The sequence below is a fragment of the Psittacula echo genome (genome assembly GCF_963264785.1).
Source record: "Psittacula echo genome assembly, chromosome: 3".
Taxonomy (NCBI): Eukaryota; Metazoa; Chordata; class Aves; order Psittaciformes; family Psittacidae; genus Psittacula; species Psittacula echo.
The window spans coordinates 123,871,921-123,899,271 of record NC_137736.1 but is presented as its reverse complement, the minus strand read 5'-3'; the positions used below and the strand labels follow the sequence as shown (position 1 = coordinate 123,899,271).

At 44.8% G+C, this 27,351-nt stretch overlaps 1 protein-coding gene across 1 annotated transcript in view; it reads right to left on the bottom strand.

Moving 5' to 3' along the window:
* TENM4 (teneurin transmembrane protein 4) overlaps nucleotides 1-27,351 on the bottom strand; it is a gene marked incomplete at both ends in the record, with an annotated part of 363,192 nt that overhangs the window by 75,197 nt on the left and 260,644 nt on the right. Inside the window, 3 exons of the mRNA XM_080612995.1 lie at nucleotides 5,984-6,245; nucleotides 13,035-13,154; nucleotides 27,083-27,299. Of these exons, the coding sequence (XP_080469121.1) occupies nucleotides 5,984-6,245; nucleotides 13,035-13,154; nucleotides 27,083-27,299 (599 nt within the window). The remainder of the gene's footprint in view (nucleotides 1-5,983; nucleotides 6,246-13,034; nucleotides 13,155-27,082; nucleotides 27,300-27,351) is intronic.

Sequence of the window (27,351 nt, the reverse complement as noted above, 5' to 3'; positions counted from 1 at the left end):
GGCATCAAGTATAAAAACATATATGTAATTTATAGGATTCGTTGTGGAAGCAAGGAATGCCCCACTCTTTCTCCATCTCTCTTACATGGAACAGCAGGAGACCGAAGTATCTCATTGAAGTCATTATTTACAATGGGACTCACTGTCCAAAGGAGTCCCAGCACTCATGGCTAAAGGAGCCTGGAGTCTGAGATTATCCCAACCCATCAGTTTAGCTGCCATTTTCTGTCTTATTCTTTTAGGTTTCTATGGCTGCTAATTTTTGCCTCCTGCTTCTTTTTCCCAGTAAAATATCAAGCCCTACCTGACCTGTACCCTTATGGATGTTCCCTGGCCCTGATCATAACCTGCCATTCTCTCCATGTCATTGGTTAATCTTGCTTCCACCCTCCCTCCTCTGACTTGCCCATTTCTTCCTCTTCCACGCTGCTCTTCTCCTACCTCACCTCTGACCCTTCTTTGCCTGATCTACCTCCAGCCTTTTCTTTCTTGTGTCCTGATCATTATTTTTTATCTCATATTTGCTCCTGCTTATAGGATGGTTTGGGTTGGAAAGGACCTTAAGAAGACCCAGTTCCAACCCCATACCATGAGCAGGGACACCTCACACTAAACCATGGCACCCAAGGCTCTGTCCAACCTGGCCTTGAACACTGCCAGGGATGGAGCATTCACAACCTCCCTGGGCAACCCATTCCAGTGCCTCACCACCCTCTCAGTAAAGAATTTCTTCCTTATCTCCAACCTGAACTTCCCCTGTTTCAGCTTGAACCCATCGCCCCTTGTCCTATCACTACAGACCCTACTGAAGAGTCCCTTTCCAACATTCTGGTCCCTGCTTAAAATTCCTTCCCCTTTGACCTGCGTGATGAAGCTCTTGGCCTGACCTACCACCATCAACCCCTTTCCCTTCCCTTGCACTGTTGCTTCCCTTCCTTTCTCAAATTCCTCTATATTCCAGGTGAGCTACTTCATTTTCTCCTCCAGCAATGAGTGTGGGTATATCTGACTGACTGGGACAGTGATCGCACAGGTCTCTATTCTGGTACAGAGTTTCACAAAAGAGTGGACAAACAGCAGGGGAAGTTCTGTCTGCCCCGATTCTGCTTTGAGAACAGAGAAGTCTCAGTTAAGATGGGATTCTCAGCTAATTTACTTGCTAAAGTACAGCCAGATCTTAAAACTTCCTACACTTGTAGCTGGAGCAATGCAGGGAAAACTTTGTGGAAGTCATCCCTGACAGCATGCAAAATACTGATAAGAAAGGGCATTTCTGTCTCAAGTCTTAGGAGAAACATATTTAGTTGTCCCTTCCCAGAAAACGCCACTCTTAGCTAAGCACCCAACGTGGACATTGTCAGCACAAGCCAGGAACCCTTGGCAAAGTCTGAGAGATGAAGGTAGAAGCTTTGCAGTGAGCTGCAAAGGAAAACGTGGTCTAATAGTGGGATGTGTTGGAAGGTCACAATCGGCACTGTTCCCTCCTGTACCACTTCTGAGATACTTTAGTGTGCTGGACCCTAAATGAGCTGTGACAATACTTCCCTAGCAATAAACAGCTTCCATAATATTAAAGGCATGGAGGCTCGAAGGCATGTAGGTCAAGAGATCCATCCATCCACCCACCCATCCTGGTGTTACCCAAGCTACATGGCTCCTATACTCAACTTCTACATGGGAGCAGCAAACTGCCCTGGTGTGACAAGTTGCTCATCCCTTACACGTCTTCTGTTTAGTGTTATCAATAATGACAAATCTTGTTATTTGCCCCCTGAAAAGACCTCTTCAAAGTTATTACCCAAGGCCCAACACTTGTTCAAGTGATAACTTACACCTGAGAGTGTTGCTGCACTTGACAAACGGACACATCCAGCAGTTAAAGCACCATTCCACTGTGCTCATAAATATTTACTTCCCCTCATGCAGCCTTTTCAATTTACATATCTCAGCGCTTAGCAGGCTCCAGAATGACAGAACTGGGGGAAAACCCAGGATTTCTGAAGTGTATTTTATGAGCTCAGCAACAAGCTGGGATCAGCGTCAACCAGAGACCAACTGAGCCAAGCTGCAGTAAAGGTGGTCCCTTGTATCAAATCTGTCTTCATATGTAATCCCTCTAGGAAAAAGCCAGGCAGAAATAATTGTCATGGAGTCACTATTTGCAATGTCTGGTTCAAATCCCTGTCAGATATAATTATTCCTTTCTGTCATGATCTGTCTCTGCTGTCTGCTATTCCAAAGGAAGGGTCAGCACTGCGGTACCGAGGCGCTGAGCAGCACAAGGGGCTGTGTTTAAAGACTTGAAGAGAGGATTCAAATGGTAATTCATGTTATCCAAAATGCATTTGTAGCTTGTAAGTAGTGATAAACTAGCAACAAAGCAGGGCATTTTGTGAGGGGAGTATAATCCAGTAGGACATTGGTGGGAGAAGAGGGGAAGAAGCAGCTTTAAAATACTTGGAGTGCACCAAAAAGTAACAACAGCTGAATTGTGTCCTTATTTCTATTTGGTAATTGCTGTTTGGCCCAGATAAATGCACATGGTGCATCTGGGGACCTACTGAAAGATAAGGGCTCTTGCAATTCATTGAAGCCTAACCAATATGATCTCTAAACGTGGTCCTGCCACCAGGCTGGTCAAGAGAACTGGTTCTTCAGGCTTAGTAGGGATTTTCACAACTTCCCCATTTCTGTGTCCCTTTCACTGCTGGGTGTTGACCTACGGCTCTGCTAGCACCAATTCTTCCACTCTTTGCATGAGACAATGTAGAAAATCTTATTTCTGTGTGTGGGTTACACATTTCCCTTACAGTTTCTCTTCGCCTGCCAGCAGACAAGGCAAGGAACAAGCTTTTTCTTCTAGTATGATGCTCAGAAGGAATATTGAGACAGAAAAGCATTTAGGGTCTGATTCAAGGGCTTAACACAGACATGTAGCACTTTCAAGATGTTCTATGGTATCTAAAGCCTCTGTAAGGGGATGACAGATTTAACATGGAACTTCTTGAGATCTCTGTCTTTATGAGGCTAAAGCTTGCAGGCATAAAGGGACACATCAGAGCGTCTTAAATGGCACCAAATCTGCCTTTAGGCACCCGAATCAAACACTTAAAATGAATTAGTTTCTCTTTTGATTGCATCCAGGTAGAGGATGCTATTTGTTGGAGCTCATGGAGCTTCTATCTGCCCACTTGTCAAAACCTCTTTCTCAGCCCTGCCATCTGCTTGGCACCTCCTCCCAGCCTTTTGCTCACACCTTTGGCACTGCACATTTCTCCACTGTGAACTGCCTATTATAAAACGCAGCTGCAGAAACTGTCATAGAGAAATAGAAGAGAAATGTCAAAGAATCATAGAAGGGTTTGTGTTGGAAAGGACCTTAAAATCACCCAGTTCCAACCCCCTGCCCTTCCACTAGACCAGCTTGCCCAAGGCCCATTCAATTTGGCCTTGAACACTGCCAGGGATGATCATTTAGGTTATTTTTTATAGTATGTATATCCAGTATAGGAATGTGAAGTAGTCCATTTATGGACTGAAGTACTCTGCCATAAGTCAGATTGTATTGCCCAGGGACGTTGTGAATGCTCCATCCTTGGCGGTGTTCAAGGCCAGGTTGGATGAGGCCTTGGGTGCCATGGTTTAGTGTGAGGTGTCCCTGCCCATGGCAGGGGGGTTGGAACTGGATGATCTTAAGGTCCTTTCCAACCCAAACTATTCTATGATTCTATGATTCTATGTTGTATACTCCTACACCACAAACTCTGTTAACCTTCACCTTATATTTGAGGTCCAATACTGCTTTACTGAGGTTTTGGCTCAATCATTTGGCATGTGCGAAAAATACTGTTCATCATGCATGGGATTCATCTTATCTAAACTTGGTTAGGAGTCTCCTCTGAACTTCTCTTCTAGAGCTCTTCATGGCAAGCAGGCAGAGGCAGGCTTTTCAGGAGGCTGGTGTGGCCACATTAGCTTAAGAGTGGGATTCAATCCGGTTTAAGGCATCAAAATTCAGATGTTGGCATGTAAGTGTGTGAAGTGATGTGGGCATGTATTCATCAACCACAGTCAATGGAGATCTAACTGATACCATCAGTGGGAACCAGACACCTTCATGATGGTCAGCTTAATTAGTCTGTAGGCTCCATTAATGATATTGATTAGGTTTCTGTCAGCTTTAATGGGAGCTTGGACATCTAGCACACATCCAGATGACTGCACATGAGCACCTTATGTAGGTGCCATAGTCTCAAAATTACTCCCACTTAAGTCTTAATTAGATCCCATAACTACAGGTGTTTGGTGCAATTTGGGATGTCCAAGTTATCAGACATTCACAAGGGTTTGGCAGATGAAATGCTGGACAGTGATAGGGGAATCATCCTAGATTGGCAGTTGGAGGCCAAGCAGGGTATCTGCAGGACATTTCAAATGGCACTAAACATCTATGATGAGGGTGGTAAGGTGCTGGCACAGGTTGGAATTTCCATCCCTGGCAGTGTTCAAGGCTAGGATGGATGGAGCTTGGAGCAAGCTGCTCTAGTGGAAGGTATCCCTGCCCCTGACAAGGGGTTGGAACTGGTCGAGCTTTTAAGGTCCCTTCAACCCAAACCATTCTATGATTCTTTGACATGCTGAATGCTGGTGTCTACAACTCAGGGAAAAACATGCCAAATAAAGGCATCCATGTATTCCAACACAGGAAGTGTTCTTAAGGAAAATAATACTCTGCTCTCGTGAGACCTCACTTGGAGCATTGTGTGCAGTTCTGGTGTCCTCAACATAAAAAGGACATGGAGCTGTTGGAACAAGTCCAGAGGAGGCCACGAGGATGATCAGGGGCTGGAGCAGCTCCTGTATGGAGCCAGGCTGAGAAAGTTGGGGCTGTTCAGCCTGGAGAAGAGAAGCTGCGTGGAGACCTCAGAGCAGCTTCCAGTGTCTGAAGGGGGCCTACAAGGATGCTGGAAAGGGACTCTTCATTAGGGACTGTAGTGACAGGACAAGGGGTAACGGGTTCAAACTGAAACAGGGGAAGTTTAGATTGGATATAAGGAAGAAATTCTTTACTGTGAGGGTGCTGAGGCACTGGAATGGGTTGCCCAGGGAGGTTGTGAATGCTCCATCCCTGGCAGTGTTCAAGGCCAGGTTGGACAGAGCCTTGGGTGCCATGGTTTAGTGTGAGGTGTCCCTGCCCATGGCAGGGGGGTTGGAACTGGATGATCTTAAGGTCGTTTCCAACCCTAACTATTCTATGATTCTATGAAAATGGAAAATTCAGTTGTTTGTCCTATTCAGTTTAAAACCCAACTTTCCATTTGGCAAAATACTTTGAATTTTGGCAGATTGTTCAAAGTACTTTACCTGACTCACACTTCCTTAAATAAGGAAAAACGGGGATGAGGAATTAAAAGTAACCCTCTTTGTTTGCTCCCAAATGTCATGAAATGCAATGAAACCCCGGATTCTCCGCAGGCTGGCTGTTGGCCAGCCATCTGCTGGCTGATTGCACATCTCAGCAGCTTTGGAGAGTGAGGGGATTGCCTTCAAACCCTAAGAAAGTTCACACCCGATCCTCCACTGCTGAGCTCCGTAATGCCCAGTGCATGAAATCAGCTCCTCAGCAGAAGAAAGGCATTAGAGTATAAGCAACCCATCAGTGAAAGGGCTGCCCGAAGGCTTGATGTGGGTCACACGCGGGTCTCAGCCCACCTCCTGTGGATGAGAGGTGAAAGCAAAGCAGAGCCAAATGAGGTTTTTGCTGTCGGCCACAGTGCTTTGCTTCCATCTCTGAGGGATAAGGGAAAATAAACCTTCTGTGTATGCTTGTGAGTAAGTGCTCCTGGCAAACATCTGAAAACGGTGCAACAAACATGGAATGCTTTTTAGGAAAGCAAGGGAATACTTGTGTTTGTTTTGCTCAATAAAAGCAAAAGCAGCACAGAAAGGAGGTTATTTTCTCCTCGATTCAGATGGTTCATACCTGGATTTCAGGAACAATAGGACCCTTCTCCGAGCAGGAACTTGCAAAAGCTGTTAGCGGAGACGGGGAGACCACAGGGTTGGGCCGGGCGAAGTTACTGAGGTCACAGCTTGGGATCTCATTCTCCTCGTGCCTCATGATGATGGTTTCCATCACGAAGAAGCGATCCCATGGCAGCCACAGCGTGTGCTCCTGGGTGATGAAGGGAGCCCGCTCGAAGTGCAGGATGATGGAGATCCCACCAGTGGTCACGAGATCAAAGCTGCTCAAAGAGAGGGGATACTAAGTTAGTATTCCAAAACACTAGTTATGGCACCAGTTAGTACCATCCCGTATGTCTGTAACAATTCCCTAGCAAGGATCCCCTGGAAAATCACTGCAAGAAACATTATCAGCCACATCTTACAAGCCTAAAACCTACAGTCCACAGGAGCTTTGGTTGAGTAAAAGCAAGCTGCAGAGGCAGGAGTACAAACTCAGCTTTGCATGTTGTCCTCATGTATATTAAAACCATACCCATCCCTTTTTTGGAGACAAATGTTGATCTTTGTTAGTGCTTTTCTGGTGTTATTCGACCATACATTTGCTTTTCTGCTTTCTTTTTAAAGTATTTATCATCCAAACCCAGTCACAGATTGGATCAATTCACATGATGAAGGAAACCATTTGGAAAGTGGTTTCTCTGACACACCACCATAGAAATTGTCTTGGCATCACTGCTAACCTGAATAATACCTAACGCAACCCAGGTTGGAACATGTGGAACCCAGGCATGGGCTAAGCTCAGTGTACCAGGCACAGGGAAGCAATGAGCACCACGCAGGCAGCCTCTGTACCATAGCACTCAGTGTTGCCTTTTGTGACTCTTAAGCAGTGAGAACAGGGCAGATAACTCACTGCCTGTGGTCTACAACTTCACCCTATGCTACCTCCAGCCAAAAGGGCTTTTCTGCCTGTGTTAGTGTTGGATAATATTATGTCAGACCTCCAGGGTGTGAAAGGATGTTACCCTGATAAGGAAAATACTCATCCCTTGGATGTAAAGATGCTGGGATAAGGGTTAGGGCTTTTGCTTCATTTTGCATTCAAACTCCACATCTTGCCAGAGATGGAGATTGTCTGACTTACAAGATGCATCTACTACGTATAGACTCAAAAAGGAGGTGTTAACTGAGAAAGGAAGGGATTGCACCACAATGTGACGATCTCCCTGTTTTGCTGCTTTGTTTTTCTCCTCAGTTTCTATTCAGTGGCAATGCCAAATGCGTGTTTCAGGCAAAGAAAGTTTTCCCATCCTTGCTTCTCACTTTCGATGCTTGGCGCTAATGTATGACAGTCACACAGCTTTGAAGCATGTGAACAGGCTCGCTGGTTTCAGCAGAGCTCCTCGTGAGCTGAAGTACCTCTCTGTGCATAGGACCTAGGATCTGAAAGCACTCTGAGTGCCCCAAGCCAGACTCAATGCACCTTGCAATCACAAGGTAAGAAAGAAGCTGAAAGAAGCATTTAAAGTCATTTCCAAATGAATTATGAAGCTTTCAGATAGGCTGCAAAAACCCCAAAGGAGCAACAATGGGTCTGAACTGTTTCTCAAACCCAAAATCTTTGTCGAACAATCATACATGAAGAACCTATTTTTTGATGGCCAAGAGACTGAAGAACCATTTAGTAAATGTAACAATGAAAAGCAAGTTATTCAGGAAACAATGTGAAATTGAGTCCACGGGAGGGAGTGGAAAGCATCTGAAAAAGCTAAAGACATGTTTATTCTATCACTCAAGTGGGGGCATCAGCTTCCCAGACCTATGGAGCTTGGCTCACAGCAGCCTGATGGAGGAACGTGCTGGTCCTTGCCAGCAAAGCTGCTCAGCATTTGTACTTTGATGAGAACATTTTTAACAGTCAATTAGCATTTGGCAAAGCCTTCAGCTGGGAGGGAGAAGCTTGCTCTGCAGGAATCCGGGCACTGAAAGGGGCAACGGGAGGGAAGAAGCAAACAGTACAAATGATGCTCAACAAGTTTTTAGGCAAGTGGGAAGAGGGGCTTTTATCTGGAAACACCTCCCTTTACCTCCTCTGTGAGAGGTTCTTGGCTCTGTAGAGCCTAGGGCAGGGATGGGAACCTTCCTGGGGGGGGGAAATGACCTTGCATCTCCTGCATCCTCAAAGCAGGATGCAGAAGGGAAAGCACCACCTCCACGTCAGGCTCCAGCAGCTGTGAAAACAGACACAGGGCAGTGATTTTTGAGCAGCGTCTGTTGTTATGAGCCTGTTGTTCCAGAGTCACAGGGCGCAGCTTTGAAGTTACCTTGATGAACTGAAGGAAAGCTTAAACCCCAAACCCGAGAGAAAACCCCAAACTGAAACCACCTTCCTCCCAGCTTCCTTTAGTGCAATTCACTTTAACAAGAGCATCTTGGGATTGAAGGAATGAGATAATTTCATTTCTGGTTTTGCTGCTGATCTCTGATGTCTTTTTTATCACTCTGGAAACAAATCACACTTGTTGTACAGTCGTATTGGTCTGTTTTGCTTTAAAGACTCTGGAGAGACAGGCCAAAGAATGAGATTCTGTCTTTATTGACAAAGCAGGCTCAAAGAAAAACACCCCACAGGAAAGTGTAACCCTTTCTCATATCCTTGGCTCTGGAAGCTCATGGATTTGGTCTGGGTTTCAGCATGTGATGGCAGATACACCACATTGAAAGAGTCTGGAGACTTTCCTGCTGTTATTAACACTGTGCCTACAGCCATGGGATACTGAGGACTTGCAGCCTTTATAAACTACCAAATTGAAATCAAATTTGATTCAAATTTCATCAAATTTGAAGCTTTATGTAAAAATATGGTTTATAATCCAGTATGGATAACTTTGATCCATCGATTAACTTCGCTTTACAGAGAAATGCATACAACAGTGGTTTGAGAGTTGTCATTTTACCTTCATGCCTTGTTAATCTGACAAAAGGCTGTGTCCCAGTAATTAGGCTAAAATCATGTGCAAGCCTTGAAGTTATCAAAGCTCAGACTAAGTAATATAACTTAAATGGGACCAGGATTAGAGGTTCTTTGTGAGTACTGTAATAGGAGCAAAACCTACTCGCAGAGACCTGGAATGCAGTGAACCCACTTACAGGGGTGAAAAATTCAGCTCACTCTAATTGTGAACCTGAAGTTTTACTTACGATGCTCAGTTTGAAACTTGGTCGTGCCAAAAAACCCACCCCAAAACCCCAAACCTGAAACAACAAAATCAGTTGAGGAACCAACCTGTGCAATCCTGTCTTTAAACCCCCTTACTTTACAACCACACTTACCGCCCTGCTATCAGTGAACTGATTTGCTGAATCAATTTAAGGCAACTCAGCACACGTTTTCAAGCATAGATATTCCTATGGTGAATATGCCAGATAATAAAGCCAGTGGGTTTAATGCAGTTAACTCATAACACCTGGAACAAGGTAACTGCTTGCATGTGTGCTCCCATTTTTCCTCCAAACCAGAATGACATTGAAGATGATCCAGCTGACCCCAAGTGACTGTGCACTGCTACGGATTGGGGATGCATGGAGTCTGCTGCTGTAGCTCAGGTGAAACTCCTTCTTGCTTAAGAGCATCCCCTTCTTAAAACAAAGTGACTCCATCACATGAAAACTGCACTGTGTAAAAGCTGATGAGAAGTCATGCTCTATTCAGAAAATTAACTGAAACCCATCAAAACGCACAATAGTCACTGGAATAGCAATAATTCTTTACTTGATTTTGAAAGTGCTTTACAAATAGTATTTAATAAATGCCATAATAATCAGTAAGGAAGACAAGTGAGTGTTATCTCCCTTTCACAGGCTGGTTGGCTGGCCTAGGAAGGTTAAGAGATGCATCTAATGCTACCCGCTACATCAGCAGGATTAGAAAGAAGGGATGTCAACATCCTCTTCTGCCCTGACAGTTTTACTGTGAATGCTCTTAAATACTTGAAGGCAATTTTTAGAAGACCTGGATTTTGGTGTTCTTTAAGAGAAAGGCTTTCACTTGTCCATTTATTACCTCCAAAGTACACTGAGTACTGTGGAGGTAATGATTCCAGAGACTCAGCACTGCAACTGGACAACCTGTTGGACGCCGGTCGTGCACCAGATGTGCACAAGGACTCTGGTTGGAAAGGAAGATGAATAAAGTGAGCTGACACCACGCAGTCTGAGCTTAGACTGACCACCGGCAGCTGCTGACAGAAATCCCAGCTTCAGGATGAATCCCCCTCTGTTGCAGATTCCCTGCTCTAAGACAGCTGATATCGGTCATGTCTCATTCGGAGCTCAGTGTCTGTCAGGGACTGAGTCAGCAAACTGCAGCTCCTGGAAACTAACTTCACTTCTGGAGGCTGGCAGCCAGCCCTGAGGAGCCAGCAGTCCACTGAAGATTGGTGGAGCACACAGCTGCTCCAGCTGCATCGCTTCCTGCCCTGCTCAGCTGGAGGCTGTGAAAGACGTGGCCTGAAAGAAACATCCCTAGTTTGAACTGCTGGTAGAACACAGAATCATGGAATCCCGGACTGGTTTGGGTTGGAAGGGACCTTAAAGCTCATCCAGTTCCAACCCCTGCCACGGGCAGGGACACCTTCCACTAGAGCAGCTTGCTCCAAGCCCCTGTGTCCAACCTGGCCTTGAACACTGCCAGGGATGGGGCAGCCACAGCTTCTCTGGGCACCCTGGGCCAGCACCTCAGCACCCTCACAGGGAAGAGCTTCTGCCTAAGAGCTCATCTCAGTCTCCCCTCTGGCAGGTTCAAGCCATTCCCTTTGGCCTGTCCCTACAGGCTCTTGTCCCAAGCCCCTCTCCAGCTTTCCTGCAGCCCCTTTAGGCACTGGAGCTGCTCTAAGGTCTCCCCTTCAGGAGCCTTCTCTTCTCCAGGCTGCCCCAGCCCAGCTCTCTCAGCCTGGCTCCAGAGCAGAGCTGCTCCAGCCCTCGCAGCATCTCCATGGCCTCCTCTGTCCTCACTCAACAACTCCACATCCTTCTTATGTTGGGGGGCTGCAGAGATAGATGCAGTAGGGGGGATTTGACTTTCACCACCCAGGAACTAGAAAGAAATTGTTATTCAAGTATTAGAAAGGTCTGGAGCTCGGACATCAGTGCTCGCCTTCCTGCCCTGTCCATGTTTAGCTTACTTGTATGTTTAAGACAAAGCCCCTCTGTGCTAGGCACAGCACAACTGCAAAGCAAAGAGGCATCCTTTTCCAGAGGAGACCACTAGTTTTCCTGGGATGCCTCTTTATTACCCAGATTTCACTGTCATGTCACCCCAGAGGTGGAGCATCACTCGGAAATCCTCCCAGTCACCATCAGTAGGTGCAAACACCCCTGAGCACGAACAAGGCAGCATTAAGCACACATTACTAGCATATGTTCCTCTCTTTCATTATAGTTCTATCACCTTTGGCCAAATCAAACCTTTAATGGAAGTCATAGAATCATAGAATCACAGACTGATTTGGGTTGGAAAGGACCTTAAGATCATCCAGTTCCAACCCCCTGCCACGGATCAGAGAGGTGCTAACATCCAAGTCCTCTCCCAAGTGCTGGTGGTTAGTAGTGAACGCATAGAGCATGTGCAGCTGGATCCCTTTATGTTCCAGTTTTTGTTCTTAAAAGAAAGGGAGCCAATTAACACTGACAGACAAAAGATAAGATGAAAGACATTCCCAATTTGCAATGCTTTTGTTTTGGTTGAACGTGATTGCTCAGATTTTAAGCACTTGCCTCTAACACAACCGTAATCTTAATGACTTCTTCCTAATCATTTCAACATGAATTAGCAAGAATAGAGCTGTTGGGAGCAGGACACATCTTTTCTTTACATGCACGGGCACTGCATTGCCCATTTGTTGGCTAAAGATGCTTGGTGTTATCATAAGGTTAATATAATAAGACTAATAATGATAATACAGGCTATTTCAGTTGGAAGGGACCTATAATGATATGAACAATTCAGGGCTGACCAAGTTAAAACATGTTATTAAGTCCAAACACCTCTTAAACAGACAGGCTTATAGCATCGACCACCTCTCTAGGAAGCCTGTTCCAGTGTTTGACCACCCTCTTGCTGGAGAAATATTTCCTTATGTCCAGTCTAAACCATCCTCTGGAGCAGCTTTATACCACTATAACACTTCCTATCACTGGCTACCAGGGATCAGCAGCTCTCTCTCCACTTCCCCTCCTCAGGAAGCTGTGAGGGCAATGAGGTCACCCCTCAGCCCCCATTTCTCCAACCTAGACAAACCCAAAGTCTTCAGTCACTGCCCATAGGACGTTCCTGCCAGCCCTTTCACCAGCTTTGTTGCCCTCCTCTGGATGCATTCATGGACCTTCACATCCTTCTTAAATGGTGGGGCCCAGAACTGCACACAGTGCTCAAGGTGAGGCCACCCCAGTGCTGAATACAGTGGGAAAATCCCTTCTTTTGATCCTTGGTTAAGCTGTGCTTGATGTACCCCAGGATGTGGTTTGCCCTCTTGGCTACCAAGGCACACTGCTGAATCCTACTGAGCCTGCTGCTGGCCAGCATCCTCAGATCCCTTCCTGCAGTGCTGCTCTCCAGCCATTCCCCTCCCAGTTTATACTTGTGCCTGGTGTTACTCCATCATAGGTGCAGAATCTGGCCTTTTGGCTTCTTAACTTCATCCCATTAATCATAGTCCAATGCTCCAATCTACCCAGATCCCTTTGCGAGGCCTCTTGCCCCTCAAGAGAGGCAACAGCACCTCCAGTTTGGTATCATTAGCAATGGTGCTGATGGTGCATTCAACTGCTGCATCCAGATCTTTGCTAAATATATTGAACAGAACTGGTCCTAGATTGAACCCTGAGGTTCAAGGAACACCATTCATGAGCAGTTGCCAGGCAGATGTAGCCCCGTAACAATAATACATTGACATCTTCAAAAGGCATCAGCAATAAACATGCTCTTGGAAGGAGTTTCTCTTTAGTGGTGATGTTAATAATGCTGTAACTGCTGCTTGAACACTGTAAACCCTATAAAGACATCCTACCTGCCGTCTTGTCTGCTGATTGTGTATCCAAACAGAGGGTTGTTGACAAAGCTGATGTTCACTCCAACCAGAGGGGTCCCATCTGCCGTCATCACCTGGCCTCGAATCACACATGCGTGTCTGCAAGAAGAAAAATGATGAGAAATACTAAGTTTTTTGGCAAATTCAGGTTTTCCTCTACTTTTACAGCTGGAAATTCCTATGGATTAGAAAGCCCAGGCCTTTACGCTCTGGAAAGCTGGGAGACACGCTGTATCTCTTGATGGCGGGATGCTGCTCCTGGAGACTCTCAGGAGTTATGTATGAGCATTCAATACCTAAAATGAGGTTTATTTTCACCCTACTCTTTAAAAGCAACTGCTGCAGCACATACTTCATTAACTCTGGACTTCTGCAGGATTCACAACATGACACTGGAGTTTGCTACAACCAAGCAAGTTTCTTGACAATATTGCCCTAATTAAAGGCAAAGCACTTTCAAAACCCAAGAGAATAGAAACCTACCAAGCACTGCATGGACGTATTGAAGGCACAAAAGCCACAGAAGCATCCTGACCAAGGCTTGACAGCTCATTTCTTCCACACTTGGGAAAACCACGACAGATCATTTGCTAGGTTCAGACAGCTTCCTACGAACTGCTTGGGGAATGCTGACAGGAAGGGCTTTTTCTTCCCAAGGTTGGTAGATTGCACTGTTTTATGGGCTACAACTACTCCAATTACTCTATGCTCTGTAATGTGCTCTTTTATCTGAGGGTTTCAAGGATCTTTAGAAACATTGATGAATACTGCAAGATAGGCATTTTACAGAGACAGGAAATAAAGCACAGTGATTTTCAGTTGTCCAAGGTCAGTCAGGAAATCTACAGTAAAGCCAAAGACACATTTTCTAGGTTCTTATTCCAAAGTCTGTTTCCCAAGCTCTAAGTCATTGCTACTTCAGGAACTTCCTATAAAGACAAAGCATCACATGGCCGGGAGAGCATCTGAACCCAGTTTTTAGCTGAAGGTAACTATTTCTCTGAGCAATACCAGCAAATTGTGGTGTCAGTGTGCCAACGGGAGCCAGTGAGTGATTCTCCTCACTGCTGTCCTGCTGGAGAGCAGGGATTGAAAGCCGATGTTTCTACAGGTGCAGGACCAGATCTCAGCTAGAGTAAATCATCCCACCTGCACAAGCTGTCTACCTGCCTGAAGTGAGAAATGTCACATAGCTGCTTCACCGAGGATGGTATCTGCAGTGGTTTGTAAAGCTGGTTTCATAAACATGGACCATCAGGGAAAGATCAAGTGATTTTCTTATACACCACTTAAAGATTTAATGTTGTATAATACAAGGAGATTAGGTTTAATTGTTGTTTAAAAGTATTTGTATATTCCACAGCACAAGAAACCATTTGTCAGGGTGTCTTAAACAAAACTCCTACTGATCTAAGCAGAGAGCTCCAATATTAACAAAACTACTCAAAGAGTTATCGGAATGTGACAGCAATCTAAATCACAACCAGATCCATAAAATCATAGAACCCCAGACTGGTTCGGGTTGGAAGGGACCTTAAAGCTCCTCCAGCTCCAAGCCCTGCCACGGGCAGGGACACCTTCCACTAGAGCAGCTTGCTCCAAGCCCCTGTGTCCAACCTGGCCTTGAACACTGCCAGGGATGGGGCAGCCACAGCTTCTCTGGGCACCCTGGGCCAGCGCCTCAGCACCCTCACAGGGAAGAACTTCTTCTTGATATCTAACCTATATCTCCCCTGTTTAAGTTTGAACCCATTCCTTGTCCTATCACTACAGTTCCTTATGAAGGGACTTGGAGCAAGCTGCTCTAGTGGAAGTTGTCCCTGCCCGTGGCAGGGGCTTGGAACTGGATGAGCTTTGAGGTCCTTTCCAACCCTAATCATTATGTGATTCTTTCTATGATTCTATATCCTTTTCCATCCTTAGAGAGGCCTGAGGAAGGGTTGGAAACTGCTTTCTCTCAGCTCCTCATCAAATGGCTGCACATTTGTGAAAGACAAGGAATCACAAGAAACAGGCTGTTTCTTGACGACCAAGTCCCAGGCACGAGGGACTTGGTATTCTGGATGACTGACAGCATATTCAAGCCAACACTGGGACAATGAATGCTTTAGAATACTTGAGAGACTATATCATCCATTTTTGTGAACCCAAAAGGAACACTTCCACCTGGTATTTTCTCCTTCCAAGAGTTAAAAGCAAGCAAAGGAAAGAAACACAACATGTTGCAGGCATCTCTCCTGCTGTCCTACACAAAACACATGTCCAAGCAGTTGCAAACCTCTCAGCAATACTACAAGAACATTGGCCTAGATCCTCAGCTCACGTTAATGGGAGAGTGTGCTTTATATCAGCAAGCATCTGGTCCATTACATATCACAGACAACTATTTCTACAACAACAAGCACCAGCACAACATGGACAAAGAAAGAGCTTCCTCTCGCCTTGGCAGCTGCAACAAGTACATTTGAATTCCCACCTTCCAGGAGGAGACTCAGTTCCCATTCTAGACGATGCTTTGTGCTCCAACTGCATGAGCACATCTACATGCTCCCTAACTCAAGAGGACACCGGCATCTCTTCTTAGAGAAGCAGCCCGTCAGCAAGCCCAGCTGCATCCAGCATTCCCACGAGGACTGTAACAATAGCTTTATTTACATGCTACAAGGAAAGATGTTCCCACAAAGGGGACATCTCTCCCAAACCACAGTGATAAAACAAAGCTGGAGCAACATGCACAGATCTGAATTCAGTTAAAAGCAGGTGCGGTGGAAACTGGAGGCAAACCACGCTGTCTCCCTGGTTACAGCCTCAAATCTCCTCCTTCCCTGGGTGTCAAAAGTTGCCCCATTTGGGAAAAGGCAGTTAACACAGTGAGCTGGAAGCAGCTGGTTGCTCCAGTATCAACGTGTCCTTTCTGGAGGCAAGATCGACTATCCACAATGCACCGAGCCCCCCAGGAACCTGGTTAATGCTAATTTAGTCAGCCATTTCCTTCAGAAGACCTTGGTCTAAATGCAATTACACTACAAACAAGTGAAGTGGTGCTGCTAAGATGCTCAGATCCCAATACATTCACATAAAATTAGCTCTCATGTTAATAGAAGAGATTTATTCCATCAGTCCAGCCCTGCCAGTTCGCAGTGTTTTCTGCACTTGAACTGAATTCCTTGTAGCTGGAGCCTCATCTTCCCTTTGAATTATTAACAGATTCTCCCTATTGCCTCTATTTTCTGGCCTTTTTTAGGTTTGGTTTTGTTTCCCTCTCTATTTTTACATAAGGCTGTGTGGATTCTTGCTTTAAAATGAAAAGCAGTCTGCTTTTTCCCTCTTCTTCAATTAGATTTCTCCCTTTCTTTTATTTTCTTTCAATTTCTTCCATAAAAGCTTCCCTAAAAGACCAAGCCATTCCCGAAATGCTCTCTAGAACACCACATACGGCTTATCAGACAATTTTACACCATCACTTTGTGAAGTCATTCTTTATTCCCTAGAAAATGAAATTAAGTCTTCCTGGTAAGATCTAGGCCACAGTGGCAAAGCAGGCAGGGGTGCACCAGTGCCTCTACGTTCCCATTGCTCAGATACAAAGGGAGTTTGACAGGCTGTCAACGAAATTCAAGCAGACAAAACCAGCTTTAGAGCAGAAGCCAGAGGAGTAAATTCCCCAAAAGCCATTTCATATTATGGGAGCACATTAAAGACTTGTCTTTAATACTGACTTTGATCCAATGTGTCATAAGTTAGACACTGGCCCTTCCAGTGTTTCTTATTCAGAGATGTTTTCTGTTGATACTGTGCTTGGCACTGGGAAATAGACTAAAATACTGCTTCTACTAAATATGTTTTACTGGGAAAAGAAAACTCCATGCACCCGAAGCCCCTTTCGCTGCAAGAAATGTACATTCTTTCCTTGACTGAGGGTAGGTACCATGGGAAATCTCGCCCCCATGACTTTCTGCATGTATACATTTCAAAGTATTTCCGCCATAACTCATTATGCCTTCTCCTTTAAAGGTTTCACATGTGTGGAGACGGCTATCATGACTGCCAAGCCATCCTCAGCCAAGTTATTCATAATAAATATTTTCACTTGCCACTATAAATCTCTGTGTCTCTTTGAACTTACCACTTTCATATTTTATTGGGGTGTGTGCATATATATATTTACACACACATATATATAATGTATATATATATGGAATTTATCCTTCTGCTCTGGATGAAACTGCAACAGAGCACCACAGAGTGAAAATCTAGAAAGCTACTACTCATTGGCAAGAGCATTATCAATTCAATCAGACGATCTTACTTCTCTTTCTTCCTCTACTGTAGACTTTCTATGTGACACTGGTCATGTCAGCTAGTCTGTATGTGTCTTTGCATTCCATCTGCAAAATAACAATCAAGGCACATCTCCTCCTTACAGAGCCATTAGAAGGATAATTGTTGCATCCTGCTAAGCCCTTGCATAGGGATTTTTACACTCTCATGGCACTTCACCTGTGATATTATGCTCAGACACTTTGCTGGTAAGAGCCTACAAACACAGTCATTTGTTACAAACACAATCTCATGGCTTTAGCTGCCGTGACCTTTTTGCTTGATAACAACACAGGATGAAGCAAAATGTACCTCATCCAGTTTGGGTTGAATGTCCCTGTCTCATGTTGAACAGCCTCAGAGCAGGATGGTACTAGGATAGACAGAGAAATTGGTGGTGTGCCAGGTGAAAGTGAAGGGCATCCTGATCAAAGACATGGACACAGAGAATGCCTGAGCTGGCAGATGAAGGACAAAAGCAGAAGAGGAAACAGCAGAACATACAGACCTTCCACTTCATTGCTTGTGCAAGCGGTTTCTTCAAACCTTGTCTGTGAAATAGCTCTGCCCACTTGCCTCTTAACTGTGCAGAAAAACTTCTGAGAGTCTTCCCTTGAACTGACTCAATCCCTATCTGGCTTCTTTAGTCCAGTAGGAAAAGCTTACACTTGAAACCTACCTACTGATCTTAGCTGCCATATGACTGGAAGAGTTAAGGTTAGGAAAAGGCATGGAAAAGACCCTGCTGAAGAGTCCCTTGTTAAACAAGAAAGGCACGTGCATAACAAGAAAATGAAAATGAAAGACCCAGAAAGAGCCCCACACCAGCACATTAGCACTAGTGAGTTACTGAAAGGGTCTGGCACATCAGCCTTCCAGTATCTGAAGGGGGCCTACAAGGATGCTGGAGAGGGACTCTTCATCAGGGACTGTAGCGATAGGACAAGGGGTGATGGGTTCAAACTGAAACAGGGGAAGTTCAGGTTGGAGATAAGGGAGAAGTTCTTTACTGGGAGGGTGGTGAGGCACTGGCACAGGATGCCCAAGGAAGTTGTGGCTGCCCCATCCCTGGCAGTGTTCAAGGCCAGGTTGGACAAAGCCTTGGGTGCCATGGTTTAGTGTGAAGTGTCCCTGCCCATGGCAGGGGGTTGGAACTGGATGATCTTAAGGTCCTTTCCAACCCAAACCATTCTATGGTTCTATGCTGGGCAGCTGGGATACAAATCCAGCCGGATTTAGCAGGGCCTGTTGTGATGGGACATGGGGCAATGGTTTTAAACCGAAAGAACATAGATTTAGACTAGATTTAAGGAAGAAATGTTTTACAATGAGGGTGCTGAGGCACTGGCACAGGGTGCCCAGAGAAGCTGTGGCTGCCCCATCCCTGGCAGTGTTCAAGGCCAGGTTGGACACAGGGGCTTGGAGCAAGCTGCTCTAGTGGAAGGTAACCCCTAAGCAGGGACTTCTAGAGTGGCCGTGATGGACATGGCTTGCAACAGATTTTGCCAGTGAACTTTCTGAGCAGCTGATGAAGTGGGAGATGCAGGAGAAAAACAGTGAGTGATGAAGAGCAAAGTTTATAAGAGCTCTGACCAGGTTCAATAAAAGAAAGTCAATTCTAAGTTGTTTGCAATGAGAAACAGTATCTGCTTTGTTTGTTTAACCTACTCAGTGGAGCTATTTATAAGGTCCCATCATTGAAGGGTCAGGAGATGCTGATGATTCTTTATGCGGGCATGGTCCTTACTGTTAACTTTTTGCAGGAAGCCTTCTACAGTCTTTCACATTTTCTACAACACACACAGTAAAACCAACTGAATTAAATGCTTCAAGGAAAACCCATTACTGCAACTGTCTGAAGAAGGACAGGGCAAAAAGCAACATAATGCTTGCATACTTTTATGCACTTGGGTAACGATGTCGGTGTTTGAAGTCCTAGGGGAAAGCCCCTATTAATCAAGATTTAAAGTAACACCTCCAGATGCAGATTTTATTCTTGTTGTCTCTTTAGATCTGGTTTAACCTGACAGCCACAACACATCTGAAGATCTTCTTCAGCTGATGCTTTTAGTATCCATGAGAGAGTTTTTGTGGACCTGCTGTTGTCCAGTTCCTCAAGCTCCCCACTTCGCGCATCTGATTCTGTTCTGCTCCATAAAGGCTTACAAACCGATAGTTCTTAAACATCTCCTTTGGCATCATCTTTCTTGACAATATTAGTGACTGCTCCTGGTAGCTCTTCCAAAAGGAAAGGAAGGAATCGTTAGTGCATGACTGTTTAGCAACAAAATGCAATACGCTTTGAGGACCACCTACAACTTCTAGAAACCCCATGTTCAGATGAACATTGCTCTCCCTGTTGGCTCCATTCCTGAAAGACTCAGGCTTCGAGTTGCTTTGAAAACATCTCCCAGGATCTGAAGCTTTTTCACCTACTTGATGTGTGTCCTTTCTCTCTTTATGAAAGCCCAATCTTCCTCTCTGATCTGCCAAGCAATTTGGCCACTGTTGCAAAGAGCTGCCACTGCTGCCATCCAAACCATCTTGGGTCTCTACGCCTCATTGACTCACTGTTTTTGCATCCCAAGATTTCTCAGTTGAGCTATAATGGGAAGGTGGTAGGATAAGGGATACAGGAGGGCTGGTCAGCAAACAGGAAATGAAGAGGAAAAGATACTGATGCTGGTCTCCGGAGTTGTAAAACTGGCTCCAAATATACCATTTATTGACATGGATTACTGGTGGGCTTGGCAATGCTGGGGAACAGTTGGACTTGATGATGTTAAAGGTCTTTTCCAATCTGGTTGATTCTATGATTCTATGATTTAGCTGAGAGTATTTATGAACAGTTTTATAGGAAATGCAATGCATTATAAAGTTGGGCTGTGCTTTACTGCAAAGCCTTTTACTCACAGAATGGTTGACTAAGTAATACTTCATAAGTTGATGGTTCCTTTACTCCACTACAACCAAAGAAACACTCTCTTGCTTTGCACGAGATCTCAAAGAAACAGAATCAAACACCTATGCTTTTAGGTCTGTAAAATCCACGTCAAGCATTCAACAGTTCAGAAGGTGCAAGGTAATTTTCTCACCTAAGATTGAATTACACTCATTTCATAATTTGTCAGAAGTGATACCATCGCCATTATTTCTATGAGAGATAAAGACTTTATGGTGCAATAACTTTCAGAGATGAATAATGTATTCATGTCACTAAAAAACGTCTGCAGAACTTACCAGCTCCTGTATTACTATCGTATTTTACATCTGGTATTTACTTTGTCAGCTGTGACCACAGATTCAGCTCTGCAGAAGGCACAAAATAAAAGCAATTCCTTGCATTGAATTTGAGGCACCATGAAAGCAAAATTGAGCAGAACAGAAGGAAATCAAGACATTCTTACCAGGTTAATACTAAAATGAGCTCTCTTTTGGGTGATCGGAGGGTAAGTTCTTTAACTGTATATAAGCTGTCTGATAGCTCTGTAATGATCCAAAGCCATTAGGAAAAAAATGGTTCAATAAAACATAAAGATTTTATAATTGGGATTTTAAAACTGCTCTTTTATGTAGGAGGTTTTAACCAATTTAGCAAGCAAACGTCACACTCAAAGGACAGACTCCTCTTGATATATTGAAATGGTTGAAAACTGTACTTAGCAAGCAGCATCTAGAAGGGACTGCCCCAAAGCTGGTCTGGCAAGGCAGAACCTTGCTGCATCAGTGCAAAGCCAACAGGAGCAGCTCACATCAGCTTCCCCTGCAACTTAATGTCTCTGAATCATCACAGAATCCCAGACTGGTTTGGGTTGGAAGGGACCTTAAAGCTCATCCAGTTCCAACCCCTGCCACAGGCAGGGACACCTTCCACTGGAGCAGCTTGCTCCAAGCCCCTGTGTCCAACCTGGCCTTGAACACTGCCAGGGATGGGGCAGCCACAGCTTCTCTGGGCACCCTGTGCCAGTGCCTCAGCACCCTCACAGGGAAGAGCTTCTGCCTAAGAGCTCATCTCAGTCTCCCCTCGGGCAGGTTAAAGCCATTCCCCTTGTCCTGTCCCTACAGGCTCTTGTCCAAAGCCCCTCTCCAGGTTTCCTGCAGCCCCTTCAGGCACTGGAGCTGCTCTAAGGTCTCCCCTTCAGGAGCCTTCTCTTCTCCAGGCTGCCCCAGCCCAGCTCTCTCAGCCTGGCTCCATAGGATAAGGAAAGGAGATTTTGGACTGAGCTGGCCAAGGGGTACTCAAGCTCTCCAGTGTGATCTGGGATCAGGAAACCTCTGCAGAGGTGAGGCAGCAAAGAGCTCAGGGCAGAAAGCCCCCTCAAAATGCCACCTTCGCTTCTCACCCCTCCAAGAGGACCTTCCTGCAGGCTTCCTTTAGGAACTTCAGCCTCTCCATTTGCGACTCACAAAAGCCATGGTGCCACATGATCATCATTGTGACAGTGAGCCTGTATTTAATTTGAAGGGACCTTATGCAGTACTGAAAGAATCAAACCTTTCCCTCGAATAGGACATGCAGTTTCTAGTGGTGTTACCGTACTGAATGGAGCTACTGACTCAGCTCATAGTTATCACAGCAGACACGTCCAGCAGTGAGTAATGACCAACAATGGGAGTTGTACCTTGAACATTGAAAAAGTGTTAATCAAATATCTATGCACCAGTTCCAAAAGAACGCATCAGCATCGACACTGCAATTCAACTCCTAAACCCAAATGTGTGTGTCAGCACCTGCGTAATGCAGGAGGTACTTACCTCATCAGGAGCTTTGATTTACTGCTTAGCAGTTCTGAAGGCTTGAGGTTTGCCTTCTGCACTCTAAAAGAGCTCCTGGGTACACAGGTGTCACCTGAGACCTTTTAATCCCAGCTACAGGAAGATGGAGCATTTATATCAGCTGCTTTGCCTGATCCAAATCACATCAGGAAGATCCTACTCAAGAGTGTGTGCTTGATAATAGATACCCAGGGTTTTCTTAATGCTGGTTAAAAGCTGGACCCCAGTTTTCCTAATGACTGTAAACAGGATCTCTCTCTACTGCCACTTGTGAAAGGGGAATCTAATTACATTATGATTACACAACTATGTTGTGGGAAAGAGCCAGTAAAAGTGGATAGGAACTTTAGTTTGGTTCTGTTGCTTAATGTTCCACAAAGAGGATGTAAGTAGCTGCATATATTGTATTAGTTTATTATATGGAAATAACTCCATGCTCAACTTATAATCACTTTAACCTGATGTAATGCCATATTATATAATTTAAAATCAAAAGAAAAAGGCTGAAAAAGTAATACATATATATGCCCTGTACATTGAAAATGTAAGTTTTTAAAGTAGGCTTTCTTATGCTAAAAAGGCATAGTGGAAGGTGTCCCTCCCCATGGCAGGGGGTTGGAACTGGATGAGCTTTAAGGTCCCTTCCAACACAAACCAGTCTGAGATTCTATGAAAATCACACTTTTCTTGAAGGCCTGAAAGCCATTTGGACCTTCCCATGTTCTCTTAGTTTTTCTTTGGCCACAATAAATACTCACAATTTTGGGTTTGATGGGCCTTGGGAACGATGCAGTTTGACAATAAAGGCCATCCATGTATTTATTTATAGTAAAAGAGTGCACTAACAGCATCTAACAGCGCTGTGATTCCCTCCCCAGCTGGATTAGTACGGTACATTGTACAGCCTGGCACACAGTGGGGACGCAGGGACATGGAGCAACACGTTTATAGATACCACCCTAACAGTAAAGAACTTCTTCCTTAGATCCAATCTAAACTTCCCCTGTTTAAGTTTCAACCCATCACCCCTTGTCCTATCACTAAAGTTCCTAATGAAGAGTCCCTCTCCAGGATCCTTATAGGCCCCCTTCAGACACTGGAAGCTGCTCTGAGGTCTCCACGCAGCTTCTCTTCTCCAGGCTCAACAGCCCCAACTTTCTCAGCCTGGCTCCATACAGGAGCTGCTCCAGCCCCTGAGCATCCTCGTGGCCTCCTCTGGACTTGTTCCAACAGCTCCATGTCCTTTTTATGTTGAGGACACCAGAACTGCACACAATGCTCCAAGTGAGGTCTCACAAGAGCAGAGTAGAGGGGCAGGATCACCTCCTTCGACCTGCTGGTCACGCTCCTTACATATACGTATCCTTATATATACAGCCTGTCCCAAAAAGAAGCGGTAGAAAACACACCTACTTACATTCTTTACCAAAAATGCCATTTCCGCACATGGTTTTCTTTAACCTGTGCCAATATTTAATATAAAAGGCTCTGTGGAGCAGGACTTCAGCCTGTTCTTGCAATTTCCTGACACTGTCCCACAAGAGGGCACAAATATATCAGGTGTCCTACTTGAAAGTCAACAACTTGACACCACTGCAGCTTGTGCTGCTCCTTATGGTGATGGACAACTAAGGATGGCTTAAAAATACAAAGCAAACAGCAAGAGTAAGTGGTTTCAAAATCAATACAAGAACGATCAAGTAGCAGAAGAGTACTTGTTATCTGTTCATCAAAATGATGTGAAAAGACATTCTGTGCATCCAGAATTTAATTTAGCTACTTGCTTTATCGTCATAAACACTCATTTCAATATGGGCAATGATTATTTTTTCTTCCCAAACATGAATAATATATAATTGCTGGTATTTTGGAGGAGACAAGGTCTTTACCTTTATCCATCAGGGCAATTTATCATTGTCTTTCTTTTTCTTCTGCAGCAGGGAGAGAGCTTGTCAGCTCAGCTTGTTCTTAAAAAGCTGGAGTGTAATTCAATAATAAATTCACTCAAAGGCTAGCTGTCACGAGGCATTCATTTATTTGTCCCCATTAGGTGATCTGCACTGCTGTTCTCTCCAAAGGGAAGCTAAGCTGCGTTTCCGAAGGCCACAAAATAGATTGCATAGAAATGCAGTCATCTCCTTCACGCTCCTGCTACTTGTGCATTGGATATACAGGAATGCCAATGTGCTGCAGTTCCCTCAGGGAAAGCCCTGAGGAACAGGCTATGGTTACTGGTCTGAATGAGGAGTGTGTCTGTGCCACAGAGGCTGTGTCTCTGCAGGACATCAGATGTGCAGGAGGCAGAGGTCCACGTCACCTCTGTGTTGCCTGCCCACGAGGGACTGCTCCCAGCAAGTGGCATGGATTCAATTCCAATCCTACTCCATGACAGTGATGGCGCTGGGGCAGAAAGGTGAAGGATGTTCCATGCCAAGCAATCTACAGTCCTACATCAAGAAGGAGATTCATGAATCACGGCAGCAGTAACTGAAGGGTTATCCTAAGGCAGCGTGCTGGAACCCTTCATCAGAACAAAAGATTTCCTGCTTTCCCTTTTGTTGGGACAAGCTATGAAGCCAGCAGCCGGAAGGAGACATGGAAATGGCTGTGGTCTTTATGGAGGTACTGAGGAGTTCCATGGATAAGAGGGGTACTATCACCTGTCTGTTGTGAAGGCAACTGGACGAGATTAAACAATGAGAACACTACTGAACAAAGGGCATATCCACACATGCAAATACAATCAGTCTCATTTGCCCAGACTAATTGGGTCCCAGATGATCCCAGCCCATGCTCCTCCACAGAACAGTCACTGTGTGACCTCTGCTGAAGCACTGCCATTTGCAGGGTGACAAACAGACACCTCTTCAGAGGTTCAGCTTTCTAGGTGATGAAAACAGACAATCAAAATTGCAAAGAGAAAACAAGTCCCTGCCCATGGCAGGGGGTTGGAACTGGATGATCTTAAGATCCTTTCCAACCCAAACCATTCTATGAACCTATAGTCTATGATCTCAGTAAGCAGAAACCACTTGCAGTGGTTGAGTTTATCCAGACCCATAGGATCTTTTAGAACTAAGAGGAACTTACACCATGCTTTAAGATCCTTAAATGTCATTTTTAGGAACCCAACAGACTGATGAGCCTGGAGCGTGTGCTGTGGTGCTGTCTCAGGGCTAAACGCACCTCCTGTTGAGGTCCTTCAGTGCTATTTGCAACAGCTCTTGTGATGAGTCTAGATATTTAATGTGAGAGATGCAATACAATCACAGCTTGAGGTGACATATCTGTAGACCATATTTAGTGATATACACCCTATGCTGGTATTTTAAGAATGACAGCCTCATAAATCATCCCTATCTGTATAATTCTTTGTGTTACCTTAATGGAACAAGGAGCCCCATTTATTAGTTCCACTGAAGTTAATGAAAAGCAATCCTTAAAACCTTTCCTATTGGTCTGAATCTTTGCATTCCCTCCCTCTAGTAATCTATATGCCAGATAAACATTTCTGGTAGCAGGTGCTCCTTTTGAATCCTGAATCTTCCTTTTAGCAGGACATCTACAGATGATTGGTAATTCTTTCCTACATAGAAATCTATCATCAGATTGGATGTAAATCCTGTAGCAATTTATGTAACTCTATTTTATATTCAAAGCCTGATTTTACAGCAACAAATCACAACAACTGAAAGCAGAGAATTCACTATGCTAACATTTAGTCCAGAGTCTGGACTTTTCAGCATACAGAACCTGCAACCTTGAGAACGCTGATGAAGAACAAGAGCTTGTGACATAATGAGGGTTTGGCCTTAGTCTGAATCACTGTTGTCAGCTTTCTTGGACCCTGAAGGGCTTGGCAGCAAGACAAATCAGGGCAACTCCCTGATACTGGTGTGCTTCCAAGTAAGTGGTTCATGTCTGAGATCAGTGTCGGACCACCAGAGACAGCGACATACAGGAGGTGGTACCCAAGGGATGCTGGAGATGTTCCTTCATGGAAAAGCAGTAGGTCAGGCCCAGAAGAGCCTTGGAGACCTGCTGAGATGCAAGTGCTGAAATAAATACCCATACAAACATGCGGCCTGTACATTTTCAGTGCCAACTTATTCAGTGCTATGTATGGGAAAGCTGAAAGTAAGCAGTTAAAGACTGGGTGGAGTTCAATGGAGCCCACATATAAGAATCACCTCCTGGCTCAGGGTCATCACTTCTGAAAGGCAACAATCAGGGCAGACACTGAATGATCCAAGAATCTGACACTACAGGGTATGTATTATGGTGTCCTGCTACATGATTTTAAAGGGATGACCTCCCCTGACAGCCAAGCGTGTACTTAAATGGCTGGGATGCAGTCACTGAAGTGACCTGTGTAAGATTCCTTTGCCACTTCCTGTTCTTGATGATGATTGCAGTGATAAAGAATGTCTCACTATTAAAACCAATCTATATTGGAGTTGATTGTTTATACTGGAAATCACTCTAATAGCCATCCCTAGTCTGTCACATTGTCTTCAGTTCTTTTGAGGTCTCTACTAATCACACTATAGATTGTAAATACCGTTCTGATTTCCCTATATTTTGGCTCTGTCAATGGAAGAGGGCCTGCCATTGCTGTTTATGAGATACTTCTGGAAAATATCAGTCACTTGAACCAGGAAAGTCATATTAAATGGGTGGCTTTCATGTCTTGAAATAAAAGAAAGAAGGAAAGATGCTACTGTCCATATGCATTGGGAGAAACGCATCTTGTCTTAACTGCTGCCAGGACACTGCAGATGAGGAGACAGCAGAATTCCACAGAATTCTTCAGATATCTGCTTCCCTTAGACATCTTTTGGTGTTCTGCATCTTGCTGCCATTCCACGTCTTCCAATGGCCGAGTGGCTTACACTTTACCTCTTACTGAATCAAACCCCAAATTAACTCACCCTCCTTCAAAAGGGTTGTCTCCTGGGATGACGTGAGTGCTGTCCTTGCCGATGAGGAACTTGATTCGATCATAGAATGAATGCAAGCTCTGCTGGGACACGGGGGCTTGTGTCTCCTGGATGATATCCAGGGGGTCCGGGGAGCCCAGGCACAGTGCATTGATGTGGCACAGCGGCTGCAAGCAGCAGTCTGGGTCCATGCAATCCACCAGGCCATCTGCAGAAAGGTAAGGAAGATTTTAGAGCAATGGTAAATAACATGGGGTATT